Consider the following 26,757-nt stretch of genomic DNA (forward strand, 5'->3'; position numbering starts at 1 on the left):
AAGATGGAACTGAAAGCAAATTAATTTATAAAAAAAAATTAAAAAAAGAAAAAGAACAAAGAAAAGAAAATTTTACAGAAAACTTTGAACAGAAGAAAGGTGCCAAGATGCAGAGGAAAAGAAACACTGGGACAGGAGGAACAAAGGGCCTGGCAGGAGGGACCAAGCATTGGTGTGGAGCCTGGGATCCTGTCTGCCTCACGAGGAGGGTGAGGAGAAGGAACCGGAGTGCAGAGGCACTGAAGTCCAGGGAGCAGGGCCATGCCGCGCTGCCCCCAAATCTTTGTCCTCATCTGGGGAACTCCTAGCTATCAGTGAGGGTCTGTCAGGCTTGGTGGGAGAGGGCAGAAATAGCAGAGTATCCCCACAGGTCTTAAGTGCTTTTCAAATTTTCAGGGTTTGCAAACTCCCCATCCTCTTAGAGCTCCCGCTTCAAGCCATCTAGGCTCTCACAGATACAACCAGAAAGAGCAGGAAGAACAGCCCCAACTGCGGCCCTTCCTTCCTCTATTGTCTACCATGGAATCCCCCCAAAATACATATCCCCACCAAATACATGTACGCTGACATCAACTAAGCAGGTGTCTTTTAAAAACAAAAACACAGCTGACATTCAGAGGGAAGGTCATTGCTGAGCTGTGGCCTAAAACAGCAGCAACGACAAGCAGCGGGAGGGCTCAGCATGGTAAACTGGAATGGGTGAGGGGCTCAGGGAGACAGGCCTGGTACCCTAGTCCATCCCCACAGCTCGCCCCCAAACCTTAATTCCCCTTAAAATCTGCCCTTCCCCCTCAAAAAAAAGTTATTTTTTGTGGACTCCAATATGTCTTTTTAAAACCTCCCTTTTAAAGGGTTTCGTTTTCACGATATCCACTTAAAAAATACAGTAGTCTGAGGGGGGCACCCTCAGAAGTGGTTAGCAGAATCACCTATAAACATCTTTCCCTGGCCCTTCCTTTGAGGGCTCCATTTCCACCCTAGCTTCTCTCCCAGGCATGAGGAACATCTTTTAGTCAGAAGTCCGTGGATAAGAACTGGACATAAAACTGCACACCTCTGATGGGCATGGTGGGGCGGTGAGGGGGCATGAGGAGCTTTCCTTACGTAGTGATGAACTCTCCAGGCTCAGAGAGGTCCCAGAAGTGGGGGAGGGCTGTTCCTGGAACTGTGACCTCCATGGGGAGTGAGGGGGAAAGATGGCTGGCTGGCTCCTCACTGTGGAGGTGGCACAGGGGTGACTGTGCCTGGGCTCGGAGCTGTGGGGTCTGGAGGCAGCGGGGTGCCGGGGTCTGCGGAGAAAAGGAAGATGAATGAGCTGGAGCAAGCAGAGGAAACAAACCAGCCCCAGGCTCCACACACAAACTGGGCATGGCATGCAGTGGGTGGGTAGATGGATGAGGTACCCACTCTGTTTAGCTTCTTTTCCCTAATATCCCTTTCCACCTGACACTGGGAAGACCCCAAACCATCTTCCTGCCCCCAAGGACTCTAGATAGGGCATCTGAATGTGGTGGGAACAAGCAAAGGGATGCCATAGTCATGCGTATGGGCAGCTAGTGTCCAGGTTTACAACGGAGGTCCTCTGCGCACTGGACTCCTCCATGACCCACCAGTGAATGGCCCCAGCGTCATCCCAGAGGTGGCAGCTGCCAAATGGGGAAGTGGAGGACAGCCAGAGAGGCCCTTCCTCCTGTGTTCTAGTTTTACCAGAGTGCTGAGAACAGCTATGGAAATTCTAGTATCTAACCCTTTACCCTCCTGCCCTCCTTCCCACCATGTGGAACCCTCTCCCTCACCCTTCTCCCCTCCTGGTCCCTTCTCACCTGGCAGTGGGCTGGCACTGGGCAGGAGGTTGCCCTGAACAGCTGCCACAATGGCAGGGCTCTGGGCTGCGGCGGATCCGAGCCCCGGCCCGAGAGGCAAGGAAGATGGCATGGTGGTGGTCGCCGGCAGGTTAGGATGTAGAGGGTTCGCCATGGACACAGGCAGGTTAGGTGGGGGGATAGTGCCCGGGGCAAACGGGAGATGGTGGTGATGCCCATGCAGGTTAGGAGGAGGAGGAAGGTTAATACTAATGGAGTCAGCTAGACTACCAAATGGGATGATGGATGGAGCAGCAGGGGGAGGAGGAGGCGGCATGCCAAAAGGCAAACCCAAAGGAGCATTACCCGCCACGCCTGGGTGCCCGCTGCCTGGCACTGCCCCTGGCATCATTGAGGGAGGAGTTTGTTGGTTGGGGAACGGTGAGGGGCCTAGAAATAAACAGAACAAAGACATGAGAGGAGAAAAATCTTACACAGCAGCTCAAGCTTCCCTAGCCTGACACCAGAATAGAACTCCAGGTAAGTCTGGGAAGATATCCCTGCTGGTCTGTGGACATAATAACGGAGTCCACCTGTAGACACTCTTATCGCCGGGCCCAGCAGGAATTCCCTTCAAAGGAACCAGATCATTTGCTTGGCTCTCTGCAGGATGCACACTCACCGTGGGGTCCAGGGGGGGGTACCCCTGGTGGGACTGCCCCAGGCTGGGAGGCTCCAGCTGCTTGTGGCTGTTGTGGCCCTGCAGTTGACCCTGCTTGCCCGATCTGCTCAGAAGGGCCCAAGCTTCCAGGAGGGGCCCCACCGCCAGCAGGAGCAGGGGCCACAGCTGCTGGAGCCACAGCTAGACCATGGGCCGTGGGAGGCCCAGCAGCCCCAGGCGGTGGTATGGGCTGGGAGCCTGGGGGCAGGGTTGGTGGCTGCTGCTGCTGCTGCTGGTGCATCTGCTGGAAGTGCTGCTGCCGGGCCCTCATCTCTGCGTACTTCAGCTGCTCCATGTGGAAGGCCTGCCGGTCAGCCAGGAGCTGCTGCCTCTGGTACTCCAGCTGCCAGTGCCAACAGAATACGGTCAGCAGGTCCAGATCCTTGGGCGGACACCTCGGCCCCACTTTTTCTTTTGGAAGACCGTATTGCTCAGGCTGGTGTATCCCCAAGACAGACCCTTGCGCACACCCCAGTCCACAGACTCCTGGCCACCCATGCTGCTCCTCACTGCACTCGACTATCTTCTGGTGTGGTTCTGGTTCGTTTCAGTCCCAAACTCTGAACTTGTTACTACTCTGATTTGAAAATGCTTCCAGTTTTTTTTTTTTTTTTTTTTTTTCAAGACAGGGTTTCTCTGTAGCTTTGGAGCCTGTTCTGGAACTAGCTCTTGTAGCTCCCAGAGATCCGCCTGCCTCTGCCTCCCGAGTGCTGGGATTAAAGGCGTGCGCCACCACCGCCCGCCATGCTTCCAGTTTCTATGAATTCAAGCTCTCTTCTCCCTTCAAGACAGGCTAACAACTTGACTATTCTAGTGAGTTCTACATGGGTTCACTGGCCTCTGAATTTTGTTTTTGTTCGGAATCTCCCAGATTTGTTTAGTTATTTATTTTTAGAATCGGGGTTTCTCTGTTATCCCTGGCTGTCTGGAACTCACTATGTAGACTAGGCTGGCCTCAAACTCACAGAATTCTTTGCCTCCTGAGTGCTGGGATTAAAGGTGAAGATTTTAAAGTTACTTTTAACGATGTGTATGGACATGTATCTGTGTGGGTGTCCGTGAAAGTCCCCTAGGGGCCAACATGGGTCTGTTCCCAATGGCTAAGCCAGTCTACCCCTTAGAAAAATCTTCTAATATGAATTTTCTGGGTAGTTTAAGTATTGTTAACTGTTTCTGATACCTCCTATTAAATGTCTGATGTCTCCAGGGTCCCCATCTTCTACTTCTCTTTAAGTCCTCAAAGAAACTGACTTGATACTAGTCTGTCCCATCTATTGTCCAAATTTACATCCCTAGTATCTTATCACCTCTTAAATCCGTTCACTCACCCAACTTTAGAAAACTCTGGTAGAGAGGAAAGCATTCTCCAGACTGGAGATGCAGCAGCCAGAACCCAGCCGCAGCCCACCTGCCCTACTCCCCTCAGCCTCACCCCTGAGCCCAGGCTTCTGGCAGGACTCCAGGTTCATGCTGACTCCCGACTGGAGCTACTCACTGCTTCTCGCTCCCGGTCCATTATTGTCTCTAGCTCCTCAAAATGGCGAAGTTTAATCTCTAGTTTCTTCATCTGGGTCTCCACCAGCAGGGCCACCAAAGACTTGATCTTCCTCTCCTCCACCGCAGCCAAATGCTAGGTAAGGAATGTGACGGGGTCAGCCAGAGGACTCAGCTGCAGACACTCCAGGGGGAGAGGGAAGGGCAGAGGCTGGCAGGTTTAAGAAGGAAGGAGCTGTGACCACAACTCAGAACATTATAACTATAATTTTTTTTAAATATAAAAAGCACGTAGAAAAAGAATAGCAAGAAATAAGGCAGGTAAAAGAAATCAAAGGGCTGGAAACAGCCAACATAAGAGATTTAAAAGGTTAAAAGATTGATTGGGGGAGGGGGAGGGAAAGGGGAGGCGGCGGTGGGGAAGAGACAGAAATCTTTAATAAATAAATAAATTAATTAATTAAAAAAAAAGGTTAAAAGAGATGACTAACTCATTTAGGATAAAAATTCAAGGGAAGAGGCCAGCCCTAAGGAGTGAGAAGGGAAGGGCTAGGTGGAGCAGGCAGCTTCTCTGAGGAGACCCTCACCTTGGCCTTGACTGCGGCAGCAGCCAGGGCAGCGGCAGCAGCTGTAGAGAGGTTCCCCTCACCAATGTCTCGCTCCACCTTCGTTCTCCTCTCCCCCTCTGACTCCACCGCCTCCTTCAGCACTTCCTCCTGTCCTTCTTTCGGCTCCTTGTCTTTCTCAGGATCAGCTGTGGCAGGACGAAGGCCGACTCAGCCTTCTGAGTGCACATCCCTCTGCTGCCCACACACGCCATGCTGGGCGGCTCACCTGCCGGGTCCCCGTCGCTCTTCTCGGACTCCTTCTCACTGTCCCCTTCTTTCCCTTTCTCCTCATCCTTCTTGGGAGCCTCACTGGCTTCCTCCTTCGCTTCTTCCTCTGCAATACCTACTCCTTCCCGTGGTTCCTGCAGTTCCAGAAGAAGAAAGGAAGACACTGGAGGATGCAGTTCTCACAGGCCCCGGGCTGTAACTGACTCTGACTTACTGATCCTCTGTGTGCGTGTGTAGTGTGTGCTGCATGGACATGTATGGATGTGTAAACCTGTGTGTGAACATGCCGAGGTCAGAGCAGGACAGGGGTATCTATCTCACTGCCTTAAAGACAGGTCCACCTTCCAATGGTCCCACGATGGTGTATCAGGAACGTAAAATGATGCCAAACTTTTTTTTTTTTTGGTTTTTTGGTTTTTCAAGATAGGGTTTCTTTGTGTAATAGTTCTGGCTATCCTCGAACTTACTGGCCTTGAACTCACTGAGATCCACCTGACTCTGCCTTCTGAGTGCTGGATTTAAAGGCGTGTGGTACCATGCCCGGCCAATGCCAAAGTTTACAAAGGTGCCAGGGATACTAATTCATATTTGTAGAACAAGCACTCTTAGCACTAACCGTCTCAGCCCCACACGACCCCTCCCTCCAGGAGACGGCCCTTCCACTGGATCCCTTATCCCACAGGCTGCACCCAGCCTCATCCAGACCCAGGTCTCTCCCTCTGTACCTTCGGCTCCTTCTTCTCATCTGCCGCCTGGCCCTCTGCCCGGGCCTCATCAGTCCCACTTTCCTCTGGACCCATGGAGAAAGGAGAGAAAGGAGAGATGTCTGTAAGTGCCATCTACGTGACAAGTTCTCAGCAGACAGAGCCTCAAGGACAGGACCAGAAGGAGCCACAGTCCCTAGAGTGACATCACGAGGACAATAAACCCGCGGACTCTCTCCCATTTGTGCTGTGATGGGCAGACCACATGGGACGGCACAGGGCAGCCGGCTGGAGCTGGCTCTTGGTGACCAGGGAGAAATCTAAAAGCCAGTGCTCACCAATGCGCTCGGGCTCGTCAGAGGTGGTTCCCGCAATGCCGCTGCTTTCCAGACCAAAGGCGGGATCTGCCTTGCCTGTGACCTTGGCTGCTTCTTCCACTTTCCGCACATGGGCTTCCACCAAGGCTGTGGGCACCTCTTCCTTCATTTTGGAGAACTCTTCTGTAAGACCCAGAGGGGGAGAGGCTGGGACGAAGCAGGAGGCCCGTTCTGGTCATCCCTGTGAACGCTTTCTTACAAGCCCATCTTCCTCTAAGAGCAACATGGAGTTTAGACAGGTGCCTGACCTAAGGCAGCAACAGACAAGGCCAGCAGGGCAGCCAGACTTGAGAAGGTTTCACTCTGAGTGTCTAACCCTGCAAAACAAACCAAGAGGGCCGGCCCCCACACCCCAAATTACCTAAGGCTGACTTTGCAGCAGCAGAGGCGACGCGGGGGTCGACGACAGAGGCCAGGAAGGCAACAGTGCTCATAACAGGGTTGCCCGACTGACTGAAGGGGATGGGCTGGTAGGCCAGAGGGCCTAGGGAGGCCTCCGAGTCCTCCAGGTATGGGTCTTCAATGGGAAGGCGAAGAAAATGCAAGATGCACTCATCCTGCGTGCGGCTCCCCACATGTTCAGACACTTTGTTCCAGTCATCCTTGTACATCTCCAGAGCCTGGTGGGAGTGGTGGAGACACAACTCCGCTTACTCAGCCACTTCCCTCCAAGGTCAGCTCCCCCCATCCTACTGAGGGCATCTGGCTTCAAAGCTCTTTGTGTGCTGGTATTTCTGTACTCGGCTGGATCCAAGGGGGATCTCCAAGTAGCACTAAGAAAGGATATGGGATGATAAAAAGGCCCAAATTCCTGACCTGGAGCTGTTCCTGGGACAAATGTGACCAGCACAGAGAGGGGAGTGGCCGGGCCTGGTGCTGCACTCACACCAGAATGCACGAGAGCTCCCCACTCAGGGGCAGCTGGCACCCCAGACACTTTGTCCTCACAGCAGAGCTCTCCTTGCCTTGCCCCAATTACCTCCAGGAGCAGCAGCGTCTCCTGTTCTGTCCATTCCCGAGTGGCGCTGGCTGCAGCTTTACTCTGCAGAGAAACAGGTGCGTCAGTCAGAGTCAAATTGTGTGGAGCCAAGGCTCTCAAGCCCAGGCCGACTGCACCTCATACCTTGGAGGCGACATTCTTCTTTGTATACATGTCTGTGCGCAGTCCAAAGTTCTGCATGTCCGTGGGTTTCTCTTTGCCTTTGTCAGGAAAGTTGAGCATTTGTTGGGAAGCAGAGCTCTGCTATTTATGGAAGGGGAGACGAGGAACACATGAGTATAAGTGGTCACAGGAGGCAGAGAGAGAGAAAGAGAGAGACAGACAGAGGCAGAGAGAGATGGAGAGAGAGAGACAGAGACAGAGGGATGGAGAGAGAGAGAAAGAGAGAGAGAAGGAGCTTCTTCCCCAAAGCCAGGAGTGCCCTGGCAGGACTTCCCTTCCTGCTGCAGCTCCTCTGCCCTCTGCTCTCTTGTCTCTTCTTTCCAGGCAGGGGCCCCCCAGTGAAGGGGCAAATAAATAGCCCAGCGGGGTCTGCACCCCACCTACCAGCTCTGGCTTGCCCTTAGCCGTCTCTGGCACCAGGTCATCCAGCTCTTTGCCCTTCCGCCCAGCCTTGGTATCAGCATCAACCTGGCGGCCCTGGGGGACAGAGCTCGGCGTCATGGAAGCTGGGCAGAAAGTGGGCAGGTCAAGGCCTTGGAGGCCTAGAGGTGCACTGGGCGGCCACAGCTCTGGGAACACTCATGCCACTGTCCCATGCTGCCTCCAAGATTAATTAGACATGTAGTTGGCATGATAGACATTTGTAGTCACATGTATCTACAGATGCTCTAAGGAGCTGGACGGCAGATCCTAATCCTAGATTCAGTATCTTGTATGAGCCACGCAATGTTTTCTTCTCTGTCTAATAATGTATGGAATGGAAATGGAAGAAAACAAGGTGACAATAATTATGAGGCAAAAATGAAAAAATATGGGAAACATGACAAAGTATAAAAACTTCATATGAGTTATGGCAAGCCATGTCTCTATTTGTTCTATCTCCTGCGTTTGCCTGTCTGTTCCCTGGGATAAGGAGCAACTTCTCTCCCTCAGCAAGTGTCAGGGCTAACAGAAGGATGAAACACAAGGGCTGACTCCTGTGGCCCCTTTCCAACCCACTGCTCAAGAAGAAGCCCTACAGCACCCGACTCAGTACTCTCAAACATACACAAATAAAAAGTGAACAGAAAAAGAAAAGTCCAAAGAAGTCCCGTCTTACCCACCCACCCTTGTCCCCAGTGCCCCTCACCCTACCTGTGGGGTCTTGGGCTGAAGAGGAACCAGCCCTGATGGTGTGTCCGCCAAGACATGGAAGTGAGACGTGGGTGGAGGCCCCATTGGGGTTGGTCGGCTCTCAGCATCTACCTGGTAGTTAATAAGACCCCATTGTTCCAGGAAGGCATGGACCCTGTGAGAGAAAGGAAGGGTGGGCCATATGGGACAGCCAGAAAGGAGGAAGACTAGTGCCGTCACCCACTCATCACCGACAGTGACACCCAGGTACACACCCCCAGCCTGGACTTCTCTCCAGGACCACGTCCTAGTGACCATCTCCTCCTAGACAGCTGGTAAAGTCCATCCAACTGCCATTCAGCTAAGGACACGGCCCTCTGTCCTATTTTACATCACATTTCCGATCCCCTAAGTCCTGTTATGTATGGCAGGGGCTTTCTCTAGGTGTGTTCTCCTGCTTAGTCCCTATTTTCCTGAAAGCATCTGTAGCTCTGCCAAGACACACACAGCCGTCCTCTCAAACTCACTCTCCACGGAAGCAAGACCCACCTCATGATAGCGCAGACATCACCCGCCAAGTTCCGCCGACAGGCAGTGGATGTTAGATACTCCTGGGGATTCAGTCGGTAAGTGTCAATCATGAAGTTTCGATACGCCAGGTAGCTTACAAGAGTCAGAGAGACGAATAAGAGGAAGAAAATTAATGTTTGTTGAAGCCCAAGGGGAGGAAAAGCGAGAAAAATGCTACTGACCCCTTTTGTGTGACAAAGAGAGAAGCCAGGGCTACCTAACTCCACAGAGACAGCAAACCAGGTTCAGGAAAAATGTCTGTTTCCTAAGACACTAAAAAAGTCCTTGCCCATGCAACTAGCCAATCAGCCTGTTGCTGGAAAAGGACCTTAAAGACTGCTTTTTTCATTTTTTTTTTCTGGTTTTGAGACAGGGTTTCTCTGTATATCCCTGCCTATCCTGAAACTCCATAGGTAGTTCCAGGCTGACCTTGAACACAGAGATCTGTCTGCCTCTGCCTCCAAGTACTGGGGTTAAAGGTGTGCACCACCACTGCCAAGCTGTTGATTTACTTTTTTTATGTGTATGGGTGTTTTGCCTACATGTATATCTGTGTACTACATGCATGCCTGGTGCCCAAGTACGCCAAAAGGAGTTTTTGGCTCCCCAGGAATTGGAGTTGTCAACAGATGTGCACCATCACATAGGTGCTGGGACTCAAACCCAGGTCCTCTGCAAGAGCGGTCAGCCCTTCATCGCTGAGCCATCTTTCTAGCCTTTATGGGTTGCTTTTGTTTTGGCTCTTGAACTTTTTACTTATAATTTTTTAAATTTATCATTTTCTGACACAGTCTTGTGTAGTACAGGCTAGCCTTGTGTAGACGGTCTTATGTAGTACAGGCTAGCCTTGTGGAGACCATCTTGTGCCTCTGCCTCCCAAGGGCTAGGATTACAAATGTGTAACACTGTACTTTTTAAAGTTAGTTTTTACATATGCTAGTTTTCTCCATTATTTATGCTTATGTGTTCTTTACCTGTACGCACTCACAGTCCACAGAGCACCTGTGGAGGTGAGACAGCAGCTTTCACGAGCTGGTTCTCTCCTGCCAGCATGGGGGACCCAGAGACCAATTGCACGTCAGACTCAAAACTGCTAAGCCGTCTCACTCCCTCTCTCTCTTCTGTCTTTTTAAAACTCCATTATTTCTTCACACACTTCACACATTTGTATTTGCAGTTGTGTGTGTGTGCATGAGTACCATGTGGATCCCACCAGGCCAGCTAGCTCTTTCTCTTGTCATTTTTTTATTTAATTGTGTGTATGTGTGTATGCTCCAAGGCACATGTATGGAGGTCAGAGGACAGCCTATGGGAGTCCACTCTCTCCTGCCATATGGATTCTAGGGACCCACGCAGCTCATCAGTTTGGTGGCAGGCGCCCTTACCCACTGAGCCATCTCACAGGCCCTTTTTGTTTGTTTTTGCTTTAAAAAAAAAAAAAGATTTATTTTATTTTAGGGGCCAGAGACAGGGCTCAGAGGTTAAGAGCTCCTTCTTGCAGAGGACCTGGCTCAGTTCCCAGCACCCACATGGAGGCTCACAACACATGTAACTCCAATCCTAGAGGATCTGATGCCCTCTTCTGACCCCAAAGGCACCTGCACATACACAGAGCATGTACAGAATACATGTCTGCATGCACCCATAAATATATTTAAAAATATCGAGGCTCACTTTACTGTTAATTATCTGTGGGATATGCGCATTGCAAGCAGGATCTAAGCTGTAAGTAGTTGAGAGCCACTTGACGTGGGTGCTGGGAACCAAACTGGTCCTCTGCAAGAGCCAGTGCACACTCATAACCACGGATTATCTCCACACAACACTTCTTGTTTTTGTTTTTTGGTTTGAGACACAGTCTCACTATATAGCACTGGCTGCCTTGGAACTCGCTCTGTAGACCAGGCTAGCCTTGAGCTCACAGAGGTCCGTCTGCCTCTGCCTCCTGAGTGCTGGGATTAAAGATGTGTGCCACCATGTCTGGCTTTTTTTTTCCTCTTGAGACAAGATTTCACTTTGTAGTTCAGGTTAGTCTGGAACTTGCTTTGTAGCCTAGACTGGCCTAGAACTTATGATCTTGCCTCAGTCACTCAAATGTTGGGATGTAATTTATATTTGAAGTTAGAAAGATTTAAAGCCAGATGCCAGTCTTATCATGATAATGATGTCAAGTTATCCCTAACTTAAGACACCCCTAGTGTGACATGGGATGTCCGTGGGGAGCTACCTGTGTCTGACATATTGTAGCCCAAAAAATGACAGCTTCTGGGCTAGGGCTACGCAGATCCCAGCATGGGCGCGGGACCACTCATGGCAGCCTCCAGCTCCAGCAGATCCAACACCCTCTTCTGGCCTCTGTGGGTCTGCACCCACATACACATACACACAGACAATAACTTAACAAATAAAATAAATCTTGCCAGGCAGTGGTGGCACACGCCTTTAATCCCAGCACTCGGGAGGCAGAGACAGACGGACCTCTGTGAGCTCAAGGCCAGCCTGGTCTACAGAGTGAACTGCAGGACAGTCAGGGCTACACAGAGAAACCCTGCCTTGAAGAAAAAATACAAAACCAAAAAAAAAAAAAAAAAAACCCCACACTTAATATTAAAAAGGTAGCTGTTATAAAGTATAAAATCAGACTCTGAGCCAAACTACAGGTCAGACCCTGGTTTCACATCTTACTAGCTGTGTGAGCTCACTCAGGTGACACTGTCACCTGCTCTTCCTGCCAGCATCCTAGTGTGTAAGCTAGACACAGTGGGCGCCAGCCTCCTGAGACTAGTCAGTGCTGGGGCCACTCTTGGACGTCAGCAGTTCTCACTCGCCGTTCCTGAAAGCACGCGTGGTAACGGGATCGTGTCATCTGGTGACCAACTCCCTGTCCTTCTGATGAACCCCGACACACACAGAAGGAGGCTGAGCAGCAGCAAGAGCAGAGGGAGCATCCCAGTCCCAGTCTCAGCTGTCCTGTCAAGTCTCACAGTCAGGTGTCTTAGAAGAGCCAGAGGGATGCATAACAGTTTACAGCGGGCTCAAGGAGGGAGTGTGTCCCACATGGCACACAGCAGTGATCAAATTCAATAAACACCAACACCTCAGCCTGGCCCGGGCTGGCATCAGATGTGTGGACGAGACTGACTCACAGAGGTCTGCAGACAGCGCTAGGACACAGCTCCTGTGCACATCAGGCCCGGGTTCTGCTTTGGAGCCACATCCCCGCCCTGGACCTTACATACTACTCTTTCAGAATGCACTCTCTCTGGTATTTCTCAGAACTGGACCTTCCCTTTAGTTCCTTCTCATTTTCTTTTTTCTTCTCTTTGAAAAAGTCTAGCTAGGAAGCCCACACTGGCCTCAAATTTGAGTTCTTGTTTCAGCCACCCTCCCACGTACTAGGACCACAGACAGATGTGAGCCACCAGGGCTGGCCTTATCTTGTTTTCTTACCAGGATTTCAACCTAGTCCTAGTCATTTACATTTAATTAATTAAAGTTGCTGCACACACTAAGGTCATATACATTACAAAGAACAATTGTGACTGGAACTCTCTGAAGCCCACAGAAGAGCACACCGACTCACCCCTGAAGACCATGCTTTAAAGGCTCAGGCTGCAGCTGCATCTACCATGTGTTGTGCGTAAGCCCAACAGAGAGCCTGCCTGGATGTTTGCTAAATCTGGAAGGGCGAAAGCAGAAAGGGCACCAAAAGACAGCCATGAGCTGAAATCTTACATCTCTGGAGTCTTGGATTTGTTCTTGCCGTTGAAGAACTCAGGGAGAGCCCTCCGCTCAATGGCGTGAACACTGCAGGAGAAATCACAATGGGTCAGGAGAGGGTTTTAGGGGTGGAAGAGGAGCCCTAAAGGGAGTGTGGTCATGAAGCAGCCCTAAACTGTAGAGGGGCCAGAAACTCCTCAAGTGCTGGAGGGTCTCTGGAAGGCAGTGCAACATCAGCCTCATTGAGGCAGAAGGACTGACGGATGGGCTGGCCGTACCTATTGTAGTCAAACCAGGCAGCGTAGCTGGGGATGATGATGTGATGGGTCTGCTCGGTCACGTTGTCCTCATGCAGGTCTGGATTCTTGGTCTGCTCCCCCTTGTTGCCCGTACTGCTCTCGTCCTCATCCTGTGATACGGAGGCTGCTGGACACACAGCATTCCCACTCCCCGCCTCGCACCCCTCCGGTTCCTACACCCAGGAGCAGGGGCACTAAGAGAGGTTGTGAGGACGAGCACATGGGCCTGGGGCTGCAGCACTGAGCAACAGCTAGAGGACGCTACGGTGGGAAAAGCCCAGGCAGAAGGAACTACAGTCACAATCACAGAGAGAGGTAGAGCCCCTCTAAACTGGCTCCACCTTGCCCGCGGTCTCCATGCTTTCATCCTCCTGTTCATCTGAAAAGGGAAGAAGGCGAGACGTAAGGCTAGAGGCGAGCTGAGCTCTCCCTGCCGGGCACTGCCCGCCTTAAGGCTGTCTTACCCAGGTCAGTCATGGTGCCTCCTTTAACTGGAGCTGACTCCGAGTCCTTCTTAGTGTTGACTGCCAGGAGGAAAGAGCCACAGTATTAGACACGCTGGCCAGAACCAGCCCTCAGTTCTCAGCTGTTGATAGTTTACATATCCTGCTTTCTCAGAACACTCTGAGACAGACTTGTTAATCTACCGCCCTTACCCAACCAATGATTCCATGTAGCTTCTTTATCTACGTGTGTGTGAACTCCTGACTCGCCTGCCACAACATCCTGAGGGCCATCTTTGACTGGTCCTTGTTTCTCTACATAATCTTTTATTATGAATTTGAACTAGATCATTCCATAGATAAGTAGTTAGATGCCATCCCTTGATGGCCTGGAACTGACCTAGAGCCTCATGCATGTACGCAAGTACTCCACCAGGGCTATAGCTTCAGCCTAAGCCTCTTGTGTTTGTTCTTTTTAAGAGTGTCTCATGTATTCGAGGCTTCCAACTCTCCAGCCCCAAGTGCTGGGGTACAGCCGGCATCACCACCACGCCCAGGTCCCCAGCACTCTTCCTTTTTTCCCTTTTTCTCCCCAAATTTTTAATTTTGGTTTTGGCTTTGTGAAACAGTCTTATGCTGGAGAGATGGCTCTGCAGTTAAGAGCACTGGTTGCTTTTACAGAGTTCCTGAGTTCAGTTCCCAGCACTCACATGGTGGCTCACAACCATCTGTAATTGTAGTCCCATGGAATCTGATGCCCTCTTCTGGAGTGCAGAGGTACATGTAGACACCCATATACATAAAATAAATCTAAATAAATTTTTTTTTTTTTATAAAGAAACACAGACTCAAGTAGCTCAGGTAGGTTTTGAATTCACTATGTGGCTAAGACTGGCTTTGAACTCCTGATCAACTTGCCTGCCAAGCGCAGGATTACAGTTACACAGTTATGACTTTGCTGCTTCTTTAGAGACAGGTTGGCTTTAGGAGTCATTCCCAGCCCAGGAAGGCCTTGCACTACTTACCCCCTCCTGCCTCAGTCCTGCAAGTGATTGGGATTGTAAGCCTATGCTATGCCACCAGGCTTAGTTGAATGGTTAGAGCATAATTAATTACTCTTATTATTATTATTATTTTGGATTTTTCAAGACAGGGTTTCACTGTGTAGCCCTGGCTGTCCTGGAATTCACTGTAGACCAGGCTGGCCTTGAACTCATGGAGATCCACCTGCCTCTGCCCCCCCCCCCAGTGCTGGGATTTAAAACTATCTGCCACTAAGCCTGACTTAAATATTTAAACAAGGTTTTAAAAAAACTGCAGTATGGGGATAGAATGCAGGACTCTGCATCCCCCAGGCAGGTTCTCCACAATAAGCTGCAACCCAACCTAATCTTTGTTTGTTTTTGTTTTTTTCAAGGCAGGGTTTCTCTGTAGCTTTGGAGCCTGTCCTGGAACTCTTGTAGGCCAGGCTGGCCTCGAACTCACAGAAACCTGCCTGCCTCTGCCTCTCAAGTGCTGGGATGGGATTAAAGGCGTGCACCACCACTGGCCCGGCTCCCAACCTAATCTTAAACATCTTAAAGCAAAAGATAATTCTCCTCATTAATTCATACACAAACACTCTGGGCATACAGCTCTGCGTATCTCACCCTGGACTGCATTTCTGGAGGTTCTGAGGCTAGTGAATGGGACAGAGACTGCAAGCCAGTACTGGAGTACAGTGGTCTCTATATGGGACCTTCATACAGCGCGGCAGCTGTCACCTCCGACTACAGAAGAAATGCAGGGTTTCTCTTTAGTTATTCCTGCTGCCCTTTATGTTTTTCTTTTTTAAAAAATATTTGCTTTAGACGGGCGGTGGTGGCGCACGCCTTTAATCCCAGCACTCGGGAGGCAGAGGCAGGCGGATCTCTGTGGGTTCGAGACCAGCCTGGTCTACAGAGCTAGTTCCAGGACAGGCTCCAAAGCCACAGAGAAACCCTGTCCCGAAAAACCAAAAAAAAAAAAAAAAGCTTTATAGCTATATGTGTACATGTGCATGTATGTGAACACGTGTAACATGTGCATGTGACCACACGTAACATGCGTATGTGTGGGCATGTGTGTATGTGAACATGTGCAATGTGTGTGACCATGTGTGACATGTGACCATGTGTAACATGTGTACATGTGTGAACATGTGTAAAGGTGCTCCTGGAAGCCAGAAGAGAGCATTGGGTTCCCTGGAGAGTTTTTATTTAATGTAACCCATCTGATGTGGGTACTGGGAACTCCAGATCCTCTAAGAGCAGCATGTACTCTTAATTGCCGAGCCATTTTTTTACCCCCAATGTTTTTCTTTTTAAAAAATTCAAATTTTTTAAATACCTTAGTCTAGAGTTCTTTANAACAGGATGTACAGGATTGACATCATAACAAAAACTACAAAACTCTGCTGAAAGAATCAAAAAAAAAAAAAAAAAAAAAAAAAAAAAAAAAAAAAGAAAAAAAAGGGCAACCCGAGATAGACCAGCAAGGACTGGTGGAGAATAAGTCGAAGCACGTGATGGGGGGGGGGGGATGACCACAAAATGGACACTGTGAGGAGAAGAGGGAGGAGAAACTGCACTGGGATGTGAAATAGATAAATAAATTTGCTAAAAGAATTAAAAAAAAAAAAAGATAGGCCAGGTGGTGGTAGCGCAAGCCTTTAAACCCAGCACTTGGGAGGCAGAGGCAGGCGGATATCTGTTAGTTCGAGGCCAGCCTGGTCTACAAAGTGAGCTCCAGGACAGTAAGGGCTACACAAAGAAACCCTGTCTTGAAAAACAAAAACAAAAAGTAAATAACTTTTGAGATGTATTTCTATGTGTAGGAGTGCTTTTGCTAGAATGTGCTCCTCCTGCAGCAGTGCCAGAAGAGGGTGCTGGGTCCCATGGGACTGGAATTAGACAGTTGTGAACCATCACTATGGGAGCCAGGAATCAAACCAGGGGCCTCTGCAAGGGCTCAGCTCTTAAACACTGAGCCAAATGTCCAGCTCCCACCCCACTCCATTTTTTTATGATAATGTTTGCATAAGCTTTATAATGGCCTAAAGTAATGTTTTTATAGTATAATTTGCATAATTTACCTTGAAATATATATATACACATGTATACACATATTTAATGATTTATTTATTTGCATTGATGTTCGCCTACACGTATGTCTGTATAAGGGTGCTGGATCCTCTGGAACTAGAATTACAGTCAGTTGTAAGCTGTCATGTGGGTGCTAGGAACTGAACTCTGGAAAAACAGCCAGTGCTCTTAACGGCTGAGCCATCACTCCAGCCCCTTTTGAAATGTATCTTATTGATAGGAATGAATAATCAAAGCTATTAGGTTAGAGCGATAGCTCAGTCAGTAAAGTGCCTGAAGACCTGATTAGTCCTTAGAACCCATGTACAGGGCCAGGCACAGGCATGGTGGCATGACCTTACAATCACAGCATTGGGAAGCAGAGAAAAGCAGACTAGCCTGATCCTGAAGACCCAGGTCTCAAAACACAAGGTAGAGGCAAGATAGTACAGTGGGTAATGGTACTTACTGCCAGTCCCTGGAGCACACAGTGAAAGGAGAGAACCAACCCCACAGCTGTCTTCTGACCTCCACATATGCACTGTGGCAAGTTCTCTCTCTCTCTCTCTCTCTCTCTCTCTCTCTCTCTCTCTCTCTCTCTCTCTTCTCTCTCTCTCTCTCTCTCTCTCTCTCTCTCTCTCTCACACACACACACACAATGTAAATAAATGTTAAATAACAAGGCAGAGGCTCCTGAGGAACGACACCTGAAGGTGAGCACAGCCTCTATATGCTTGTATGTGTGTGCACATACACAAAAGGATTTGGAGAACTAGGGCTGTAGGTCTGTGGTAGAGCATTTGCTAGTACCCAGGAGGTCCTAGGTTCGATCCCCAGAAGAGGAAAACAGGAAGTGTGCAGACAACTGCCCTCAGCTGGAAGGATCAGACATGGATACCAAGCAAGAGGATTTCTCAGGGTAATGCTAATTTCACTGACCAGCTCTGCAGAAGGGAAAGCTACTTTAGATCTGGAGAACCCACCCTTTCAGGAGCTTGGCACAGCAGGGATGGGGAAGAGTGGGTGTTGGCCATACCTGCTTTGGGGAGTGTCACCTCTTCTACGTTTGGGACTGGCGAGGGCTCATCCATGTCTTTCGTCAGCTCTTCCTGCTCCTCTTCTCTGTGGCCTCGCTTTGACTTGGTGTAAGGTGTTGAGGGTCTGGGAAGGAGAGGAGAGAGAGAGCATCAGGGCAGAGCTGGGTGGAACAGAGTGGTCCGCAGAGTGATGGGGTGGTACAGAAGACTTCCTTCAGTGTAGGGACTACCACCATCAAGCAGGCATGTGAAGATTCCCTCCCCGTCCTCTCAGACACCCAACCAGGGGCAGTGACTGCAAGAAGCATGTCTTTCCTTTGGCATGCACCATGTAGACAGTGCCTGTGGGCGCTGGCGAGGGATCGCATACCCTTTCTTAGCATTCTTCTTCTTAGCTTCTGGGGTCGGCGAAGGAGACGGAGAGCGCTTCCTCTTCTTATAGTTTCCCCCCTTCTTGTCCCGTCTGTCTGAATCGGGGCTGTTTACCTACACATCAGAGAACTGGGATAAATGTCAGCCTCCAGCTCCCAGTGAGGCCTGTTCTGAGGTTTAAGTTAAGTGCTCAAGAAAAACAAGCAGAATTTCACCTCATCTGTCAGCGTCTTCGCCGAGATCTTCTTCCGTCGGGAAACAGGGCTTTTGTCGTCATTGACTTCATAGTCTTCCTCATTCATCCACTCATTGAAGGTGTCTGTGTCGAGGATCCACTTGGCGTGAATCTGAAGTGCAAAGGCAGATCATATGGGGAGTTACCAGAAGCCAGGGCTCTGTCTAGAGACTCAACACAAGCCCAAGTGCACAGAGCCCCTGTCCCTACAGAGAGCGCTAATGCAGGGTGTTACTCCAGGGGTGGAAGGTAGTAAGGCTCACCTTCCGAGGTTTCTCAGGTGTTGGAGCATCTTCCACAGATGCTTCAATTTCACTAGCTGGGATCCACGTATCGTAACTGCCGGAAGAGATTCAGCATGAAGTCGAGACAACAGGATGGAGAGATGGGAACCGAGTGCAGCCTTGCACTTTTCTTTCTCTCTCTCTTTTTCCCCACTGCACAAAGATGATGAAACCCTGGGCCCCTACCACTGAATTATACACCCAGTCCTGCCTTTTCCATTTACAAAAAATATTCAGCTGTTGATTTGCCCAATTAAATTGAGATTCTTTTTACCACAAAGCAATAAAAGTATATTATAAAATATTTCAAGCAGTTGGGCGTGGTGACTTTTGCCTATTATCCCCACACTCGGGAGTTGAGGCAGAAAAACAGGTGCAAGTTCAAGGCCAGCCTAAGGAGCACAGTGAGACTCAGTCTCAAAAACCCAAATAGAAAACCAACCAACGAACAAAAACACAGAAGGAAAAAAAAAAGCTTTAAAAAAAAGTATGAAAATACTCTAACATAGGCAACTGTGAGAATCTGAGACAGAGGATTCCCTTGAGTCTAAGGCCAGCCTGGTTACACAGTATGTCTTGGGTACCTGCGTCAGCTCATACCACTCCTTCAAAAATCATTACAATTATGCCTGGAAGTGATGGCACACTCCTTTAATGCCAGCACTCGGTAGGCAGAGGCAAGTGGAGCTCTGTGAGTTTGAGGTCAGTTTGGTCTGCAGAGTGAGTTCCAGGACAGCCAGGGCTACACAAAGAAATCCTGTCTCGAAAAACAACAACAACAAAATAATTACAATTACATTATACTTTGTATTTGTTTTCTTTGGCTAACTTTTTACAATAATTTTCTCTTAATCTTATATGCTTTTTTTTTAAACCCCTGAAAGGGAGGTCATACTGTGTTTCCTCGAGGGATTAGAAGTCCTAGGTTCAAGTGACTCTCCTGTCTCTACCTTCTGGGCATCTGAAACTATAGATGCTAACCAGCATGTCTCACTTAAATTTGCCTACAAACTATGCATAGTATATCACTTTAAAGGCTGCAGAGTAGCCCAGGGTAATTACATACATCTTCAGAAACATTCATTTCTTTACTATTACACTGTTTTAACTTTTGTTTTGAGACACGATTTCACATAGCTTAGGCTGCCCTAAACTTCTCAGAAAATCAAGGATGACTTTGAAGTCTTTGGCTTCTCAAGTGTTGAGATCACAGGTGAGAGTGACAATCTACAGACGTCAGACCGCAGAATGGCTCAGTGGGTACAAATGTTTACCACACAAGTCTGAAGACATGAGCTGGATCCCAGAAACCCAACATGGAGTGAAAGCACTGACTCCCAGTCCTGACTTCCAGATGTGTATCTGTATACATGCAAGCAAGCAAGCGTGCGTGCGTGTGCACACACACACACACACACACACACACACAAGTAATAAAGAGAAGGCCAGATGTGGTAGAGCAATCCTTTAATCCCAGCACTTAGAAGGGAGAGGCTGGTGGATCTTTGTGAGTTCAAAGTCAGTTTGGTTACAAAGCAAGTCAGGTTAGCCCTGACTATAAGTGAGACCCTGTCTTAAACAAATATGTATGCATGTATGATAAAAAGGAAAATAAATTGACCCAGGGAATGACACAGACAGCAAGATTAAAGACCTGAATTCTATCCCAGAACCTATATGAAAGTTCTGGGCATGGTGCTGAGGAGATGGTTCAGCAGTTAAGAGCAACTGTTGCTCTGGCAGAGGACCCAGGACCAGTTCCTAGCACCCACATTACGGCTCACAACTGTCTGTAATTGCAGTTCAAGAGAATCTGTAGGCACCAGGCATGTGTGTGGTGCACATACATAAATGCAGACAAAACACTCATAAACATAAAATTAAACAAACAATCCATTCTACACCAATTGGTGAGTTCCAGGCCAATGAGAAACCCTGTCTCAGAGGAAATGGACAGCATTCCTGAGGATGACCTGAGGATGACCTAGGATCACCCCCACACATACATGTGCACGCACACACACAGAGTAGAAACACACATTAAAAACATTTGGAGTGGCGGTACATGCCTTTAAACCCGGGAGGCAGAGGCACACAGATCTCTGTGAGTTCAAGGTTAGCCTGATCTACTTGGTGAGTCCCAGGTCAGCCAAAATTACATTAGTAGAATCCTGTCCTAAAACAAAACAAATACCAGGAACCGGGCATGGTGGTGTTTGTTGGTAACACAAGCACCAAGGAGGCTGAGGCATGAGTTCTAGACCAGCTTGGTAGAATGACCTGGTCTCAAAACAAACACCAAACCAAAAAGCAGTGGCTAGAGAGATGGCTAAGCATTTAAGAGCAATGGCTGCTCCTGCAGAGAACCTAAGTTTGGCTCCTACTACCCATAAGGCGGCTCACAACATCTGTAACTCCAGTTCCAGAGAATCCGATGCTCTCTTCTGACCTCTCTAGGTACTAGGCACACACATGGTTCACAAACATACATGCAGGCAAAACATTTATACACATAAAGTAAAATTTAAAAAAATCTAAAAAAATCAAAGAAAAAGGGAACACACACAAAGTCAGTGTGATGGCGCAAGCCTTTAATACCAGCACTGAGGAGGCCGAGACAGGAGGATTGCTACAAGTTTGAGGCCAGTCTGAGCTACACAGTAAGTTTGATGCCAGCCTGGATTACATAGCAAAATTCTGTACTTAGAAAAACCAAAACAAGGAAATAAACAACCCATAAACAGTGCTTCTTGCTCTGCCAGATGGCTTCTGTGTCTGGCTGCTGCTGCTTCTCCCGACTACCCTGAGAACCCATCCTCACCTGTCAGGGTAGTAGCCCCAGTGCAGAAGAACTTGCTTGTCTCTCTTCATAACTGGCCGTACCCATTCCTCTGAGGATAGAGTCAAAGAAGAGAGAGGTCAGCTGGAAAGAAGCACAAAGACCGACCAGACAACAGCACTGAGCAGTCTCCTGTTCTGGCAGGAGACGCAGGGTTGCAACGCTCAGAGCCTCAGGTGGCGTACAGTGAACTAAGCTGCCCTTCATCCACTAGCCCAAGCCACTGTAGCAGAGGACGAGAAAGTGGGTCTCACCTTCTTCTAGGTTCCCTGGGACAGGATACACAACATGGGAGGCATTGCTCTTGTCCTCAGTAACAGTTCCCTGGACAGACAGCACAAGAAAGCGCAGGTAAATCGACTGCCTTTTCAATTACTCTCAGGAATAAATCAAAGAATTAAAATGAAATCGCAGATTTACCTCTCTAATGACATCTTTCATGCGGGGGTATTAAATCCGTTTGTATTTCCTAGCAATACCAACTAAGTGGCACAGAATCACAGTGGCAATGATGTGCTCGCATCGGAGAAACGCCAAAGAACTACATGTCCCCCAGACAGCCCTCTGCACAGGACCTGCAGGGGAGAGCTGTCCCCACAGACAGCCCTCTGCACAGGATCTGCAGGGGAGAGGTGTGGCATGTGCAGAGGCTTGGGTCAACAAGTGTCCTTTATTACTCTCCACCGTATTTCTGAGACAGTGCACCCAGATTTGACATCTCAGCTATGTGAGTTGGTTGACGAGCCCCAGGATGTGCTCGTTTCTACCTCCCAGCATTGGAGGTATTGGTCTGAACCACAACACCCAGGTTTCACATGTTCTGAGGATCCAGACCCAGGTCTTCATGCCTGCATAACACACACTGAGAGCCATCTCGCAGCCCTACCCATTGGAATTTGTTTTTGTTTTTACTTTTTTGTTTTTCGAGACAGGGTTTCTCTGAGTAACAGCCCTAGCTGTCCTGGAAGTCGCTCTGTAGATCAGGCTGGCCTCAAACTCACAGAGATCCGCCTGCCTCTGCCTCCTGAGTTCTGGGATTAAAGTGTGCGCCACCACCACATGCACCCATGGGAAATTTAAAGTGGACTATATCTGCCTATCCATAATATCTGCTTCTTATTAAAAACTAGTTCCAAGCACTCAAAAAAAAAAGTGCCAGAAAATAGAGATTTTGTTGAGGCTGTTTTAACAATATCACTCTATAGTCTAGGCAGGCCTGAACATACTATGTTGACAAGTATGACTTTGAACTTTTGATCCTTGTGCTGCTACTTCCCATGTGCCAGGGCATATCACTGCACCTGATCCCAAGGCTGCATTTATCAGAAATCAGATATGGCACGTTCAGTGGAAGGTGTTCTCCTTCAACCATGACGATGCAGCCAAGGGGAGCAGTGACAACTCTGTCAAGCCTGGGCACTGGAGCAAACGGGACAAGCGCCACTCAAAGACGCTAGCTTTCCACTGAGTAGACAGGGCCACAGTACAGAGGAAAACGTGCCACAAGCTGTTTCCTGATGGAAGACACCATCAGTCATGGAGGAAGACAGTGTAACCATGGTAACAATGTGTAAACCAGTCAGGAGTTCAGAAGCCTCTGACTTACCGGCCTCCCTCATACTCACCTGGTGTCTCTTAACAATGTCTTTTAATTTCCCTAGCAGTTTGGGCTCAATCTCTGGGCACAGGAAAATGTTAGGTCGAGACAGGCAATTATTCTGTGAGGAGAAGAAGTAGCTGAGATGAGGAAAGGCTGTTTTATGTTCTCACTGTGGAGAGGGAAATGGAGAGGGTGTGTGCTGGAATTTTACCTGCACCAAGGACTTCTCAATGGTCATGAACATTTCCACGTTGCGGTCCATGCGGGATGGGTTCTGGAAATCGTAACGCCGCCTTGTAAAGGGACAGTAACCTAGTCAGTTATATTCTTTGTCTGGGGAAAGGAGAGGGTGAAGGATTTTCTCTCTTTAATTTATATTTTTATTTTACATGTATGGCTGCTTTGCCTGCTTGTATGTACCATGTGTCTGAGGAGGCCAGAAAAGGTCATTGAATCCCCTGGAACTGGGGTTACAGAAGGTTGTGAGCAGCCATGTGGGAATGGGACCATGTCCTCTGGAAGAGCAGGCAGAGCACTTAACCACCACTGAGCTATGTCTTTAGTCTTGACAGTACATAACTTTTGTCTTTTTTGTTTATTTGTCTGTTTGAGATAGAGTTTCTCTGTGTAACATCCCCGGCTATCCTGAAACTTGCTCTGTAGACCAGGCTGGCTTTGAACTTACAGAGATCCACCTGCCTCTGCCTCTTGAGTGCTGGGATTAAAGGTGGGCACCATCACCCTGTTTAGTACGTAACTTCTTACCAAGGGAAATTAGGAGGTAATCTTGTCACAAATTTTGCCCAAATCAAAGGGAACGAAGGATTCCTGGTCTCAACTGCATAAATCACTCTGTCTAATCCAAAAGGACAAAGTTTGAGATGTCCACCTAAGAGGCCTCTTCTCAGACTTCACACCCCTCCCTCGTTCTTGAGAACTGTTCTGGCTGTGACAGCTATTTTTCTGACCTACCAAAATAAAAGACATGTAGCATTTCTAATGTGTTCTCTCACTTCAGAAGGACCCCAGAAAGTAAGGGGAATTTATCTCTAAACTAAATGAAAGAGCAGAGAGAAGGCATCTCACCATCCCTGGTCACTCTTGAATTTGTAGGCAGCTGCAAGAATGTGGCACAGGGATCCTCCTGCTTTGAAATCTAGGAAACATTTGATCTGGAAATTGAGACAGGGAGAGGTGTGAAGGTTACACTGTGTATTTTTTTTGTCACATAAAAATCCTGCAACAAAAATTCCACTCTGAACTGATCTCCCTCTCATGTTTTATTTTGTTTGCTTGTTTTTCCTTTTTTCTTTTTGTTTTTTTTTTCAAGACAAGGTTTCTCTGTGTAACAGCCCTGGCTGTCCTGGAACTTGATTTGTATACCAGGCTGCCTCCAATTCACAGAGCTCTGCCTGCCTCTGCCTCCTGAGTGCTAGGATCAAAGGTGTGTGCCACCCTGCCATTTGCTTGTGTTTAAGACAGTGTCTCACTATGTAGCCCTGGCTGGCCTAAAACCCACACGTAGACCAAGTTAGGCTGGAGCTTTGCAGCAATTCCTCTGCCTCTATCTCCCGAGCTCTGGGATTAAAGGCATTAAACCCACGTCATTGCACCACCACGTGACCTGGAGAAAGTTAGAAAAGAAACCAATATTCATTTTCAAAATGTCATTTTGAACCAAGCATTCTATCGGATTACCTCATGTACTACTGATGAAATGCTACAAAGTAGGCTATCAAATTCATGGAGAGATGAAATTATTAAGACTCATAAAGGTTGCCCCACAGCCGTCATGGGACAGAACCAGGACTAAACACAAGTTTATGCAAATTCAAATCTCATTGCCCATTCTCAGGGATTGCACGTATTAATTTATTGTGTCCATGTGTCCTCCTGAAGGTCTCTCCTTCCAGCATGTGGGTAGCTGAAGGAGCCACCCCCTTTGTGGCACTGCAGACACAATTCGGGGCTAGGTACACGCTCAACAGAGCTTTAGCTCTGTCTGTAGGCTTCCTGACTCAGCCGACCCAGGTTTATTCTTCTTTTTGCTTTTTTTTGTTTTTTGTTTTTTGGTTTTTCAAGACAGGGTTTCTCTTTGTAGACCAGGTAGTTCTACCACTCATAGAGATCCGCCTGCCTCTGTCTCCAGAGTGCCAGGATTAAAGTCGTGCACCACCATGACTGGCTGTGACTCAGGCTTCTAAGTGGTGGGTATATCAGATGTGTGCCGCCATGCCTGGTCTCAAACCTCACTCTATTTGACTTTTTTCAGATTTATGTGTATGTGTGTTTTGCCTTGTGTGTGCATCACGTGAGTGAGTGCCCATGATGGAGAATCAGGAGGCCGTAAACCACCACATGGGTACTGGAAACCAAACCCAGGTCCTCTGCAAGTGCTCTTAACCACCGAGCCATCTCTCCTGCTCCCAAAACGTCATCCCCTTTTAAGAGGGCAGCAGGAAAGAGACACCGGAGGACTGAACCCCAACAGTCTGAGATTGCATGCTTTTTCAAAAATAACAGGAATAGTCAACTGAGGCTAGTTTAAGCCCTAATGCCCTGACCACTAGTGGAGACTTGCTGTAGGAAATAAATCTACTAAAATTATGAAATTTGTTTTAAAAAAGTGGGTTTTATTTTTGTTTTTCTTTTGAGACAGGGTCTCACAATATGGCACACACCATCTGAACTGCTATGTGGGTCAGGCTAGCCTCCAACTTTTGATTCTCCTGCCTCAACTTCCCTAATTCTGGGATTACATGCACGTAGGGGAAAAAAATAAAAAGCAAAAGAATAAAAAACTCCCCTTCCAGTTGGGAGGCCTCATCCCCTCCCTTTGCACTCACCGGCAGTTTGGTAAGGGGTGCGTTGCTGACATGCTTGCCAAAAACCTCTTCCTGAAACTGGAGCAACTGCACAACCAGGCTCGACAGGGACTTGTTGGTCGGTGGTTCCGCCTGTATGTACTGGGGAAGGAGGGAAAGGAAGGCAGGGATGGCAGGCCGATTCTCTACCACCTGCTATTTCTTCCCCGTGAGTTCCTGGAAGCCAGGGGGCAGGTATGTCTTGTCTATATACAGAGGACTCTAGCACTCCTGAATTGTAGCTGCACCCCAACACTGGCACTGCAGGACACCCTGATATCTGGCCACCTCGTCCCCAACCAACAGTAAAATCTGCAAGGTTTATATAGAGCTCAAGGCAAGAAAACAAACATCCCTTTGAGGCTCTAAGTGACACAACAATGTATTTCTTGGGGGGCCATGATAAAGGACCAGGTTTCCATACATACTGGTGTCTTAAAAGGGCAAAAAGGAGAGGCAGGGCAAGCCGACTTACAAACTAAGCCTGTACATTTTGCTTCTACTGAAGCCAGACATGATGGCCATTGTTGGTCTCCCCTCTAGCAAGGAGAGCAGACCACTCACCCGGCCTGACACTCACTACGGTAGGAAGACACCCTGCTTATCCCTTTCTGAGGACAGGAGACCTCAGACATTTCCACAGCCTGCTACCTGGGATCCCACCTTTCCGTCCAGTTCACTGAGCCAGGAGGTTAATTGTCTCTTTACCTTTTGACCCCTATTTCCTCCACCCTAAACGGAGTCAGCACCTCTCGGTGGGAGGTGTAAAAAGATCTGTTGTAACAAAAGAGTTAAGCACTTGAAAGCTGAATCAGGTCACAGCTGTCAATCCCCTCGGGGTTCCAGACTTAAGACCCTAGTCTGGTCTCCCTTCAAAAGGTCAAAAAACGGAAGACTGGGAACCAGAGCCTCGTGCTGGGGGTTCAAACAAGTCACAGAGCCAACAGCTGTTTGTCAAGAGTCTGACACCCACAGAGACCCCAAACGGTTCTAGGGCCAAACTCAAGCCAGGATTAGAGGTGAGTTCTGAAGCTGTCCACTATTCTGACAGGCTGCAAAGCCAGGGTAGGAAGAAAGCTAGAGGGGAAAAGAGCCCTTAGCCTGAGGTAGTGAAGAAGCAGGCCATTTCCAGGAGGGGAAAAAAAAAAAAAAAAAAAAAAAAAAAAAAAAAAAAAAAAAAAAAA

At 48.5% G+C, this 26,757-nt stretch overlaps 1 protein-coding gene across 6 annotated transcripts in view; it reads right to left on the reverse strand.

The window, feature by feature from the left end:
• Window positions 1–6: 6 nt before the first annotated feature.
• The window catches only part of Smarcc2 (SWI/SNF related, matrix associated, actin dependent regulator of chromatin subfamily c member 2), a 27,745-nt gene continuing 994 nt past the window's right edge, over window positions 7–26,757 (reverse strand). The window contains exons 2-29 of one of the 6 annotated variants that reach the window (XM_050128048.1): window positions 25,556–25,675; window positions 23,796–23,881; window positions 22,921–23,002; window positions 22,735–22,827; window positions 21,364–21,433; window positions 21,092–21,161; window positions 18,250–18,325; window positions 17,967–18,098; window positions 17,750–17,865; window positions 17,379–17,503; window positions 13,263–13,322; window positions 13,140–13,177; window positions 12,778–12,908; window positions 12,515–12,586; window positions 8,759–8,872; window positions 8,231–8,384; window positions 7,481–7,573; window positions 7,058–7,174; window positions 6,914–6,976; window positions 6,296–6,554; window positions 5,896–6,057; window positions 5,579–5,643; window positions 4,852–4,987; window positions 4,605–4,771; window positions 4,019–4,153; window positions 2,485–2,866; window positions 1,824–2,252; window positions 7–1,289 (exon numbers count right to left, since the gene is read on the reverse strand). In XM_050128048.1, coding sequence (XP_049984005.1) covers window positions 1,213–1,289; window positions 1,824–2,252; window positions 2,485–2,866; window positions 4,019–4,153; window positions 4,605–4,771; window positions 4,852–4,987; window positions 5,579–5,643; window positions 5,896–6,057; window positions 6,296–6,554; window positions 6,914–6,976; window positions 7,058–7,174; window positions 7,481–7,573; window positions 8,231–8,384; window positions 8,759–8,872; window positions 12,515–12,586; window positions 12,778–12,908; window positions 13,140–13,177; window positions 13,263–13,322; window positions 17,379–17,503; window positions 17,750–17,865; window positions 17,967–18,098; window positions 18,250–18,325; window positions 21,092–21,161; window positions 21,364–21,433; window positions 22,735–22,827; window positions 22,921–23,002; window positions 23,796–23,881; window positions 25,556–25,675 — 3,624 coding nt within the window. In that variant the 3' untranslated portion in view covers window positions 7–1,212. Of the gene's footprint in view, window positions 1,290–1,823; window positions 2,253–2,484; window positions 2,867–4,018; window positions 4,154–4,604; window positions 4,772–4,851; window positions 4,988–5,578; window positions 5,644–5,895; window positions 6,058–6,295; window positions 6,555–6,913; window positions 6,977–7,057; window positions 7,178–7,480; window positions 7,574–8,230; window positions 8,385–8,758; window positions 8,873–12,514; window positions 12,587–12,777; window positions 12,909–13,139; window positions 13,178–13,262; window positions 13,323–17,378; window positions 17,504–17,749; window positions 17,866–17,966; window positions 18,099–18,249; window positions 18,326–21,091; window positions 21,162–21,363; window positions 21,434–22,734; window positions 22,828–22,920; window positions 23,003–23,795; window positions 23,882–25,555; window positions 25,676–26,757 lie in introns of all 6 variants that reach the window. The other 5 variants (XM_050128051.1, XM_050128047.1, XM_050128050.1 and 2 more) reach the window with 5 other exon arrangements.

Source organism: Alexandromys fortis, unplaced genomic scaffold (genome assembly GCF_014885135.2).
Source record: "Alexandromys fortis isolate MF-2015 unplaced genomic scaffold, M_Fortis_MF-2015_v1.1 scaffold_263, whole genome shotgun sequence".
In the NCBI taxonomy this organism is placed as follows: Eukaryota; Metazoa; Chordata; class Mammalia; order Rodentia; family Cricetidae; genus Alexandromys; species Alexandromys fortis.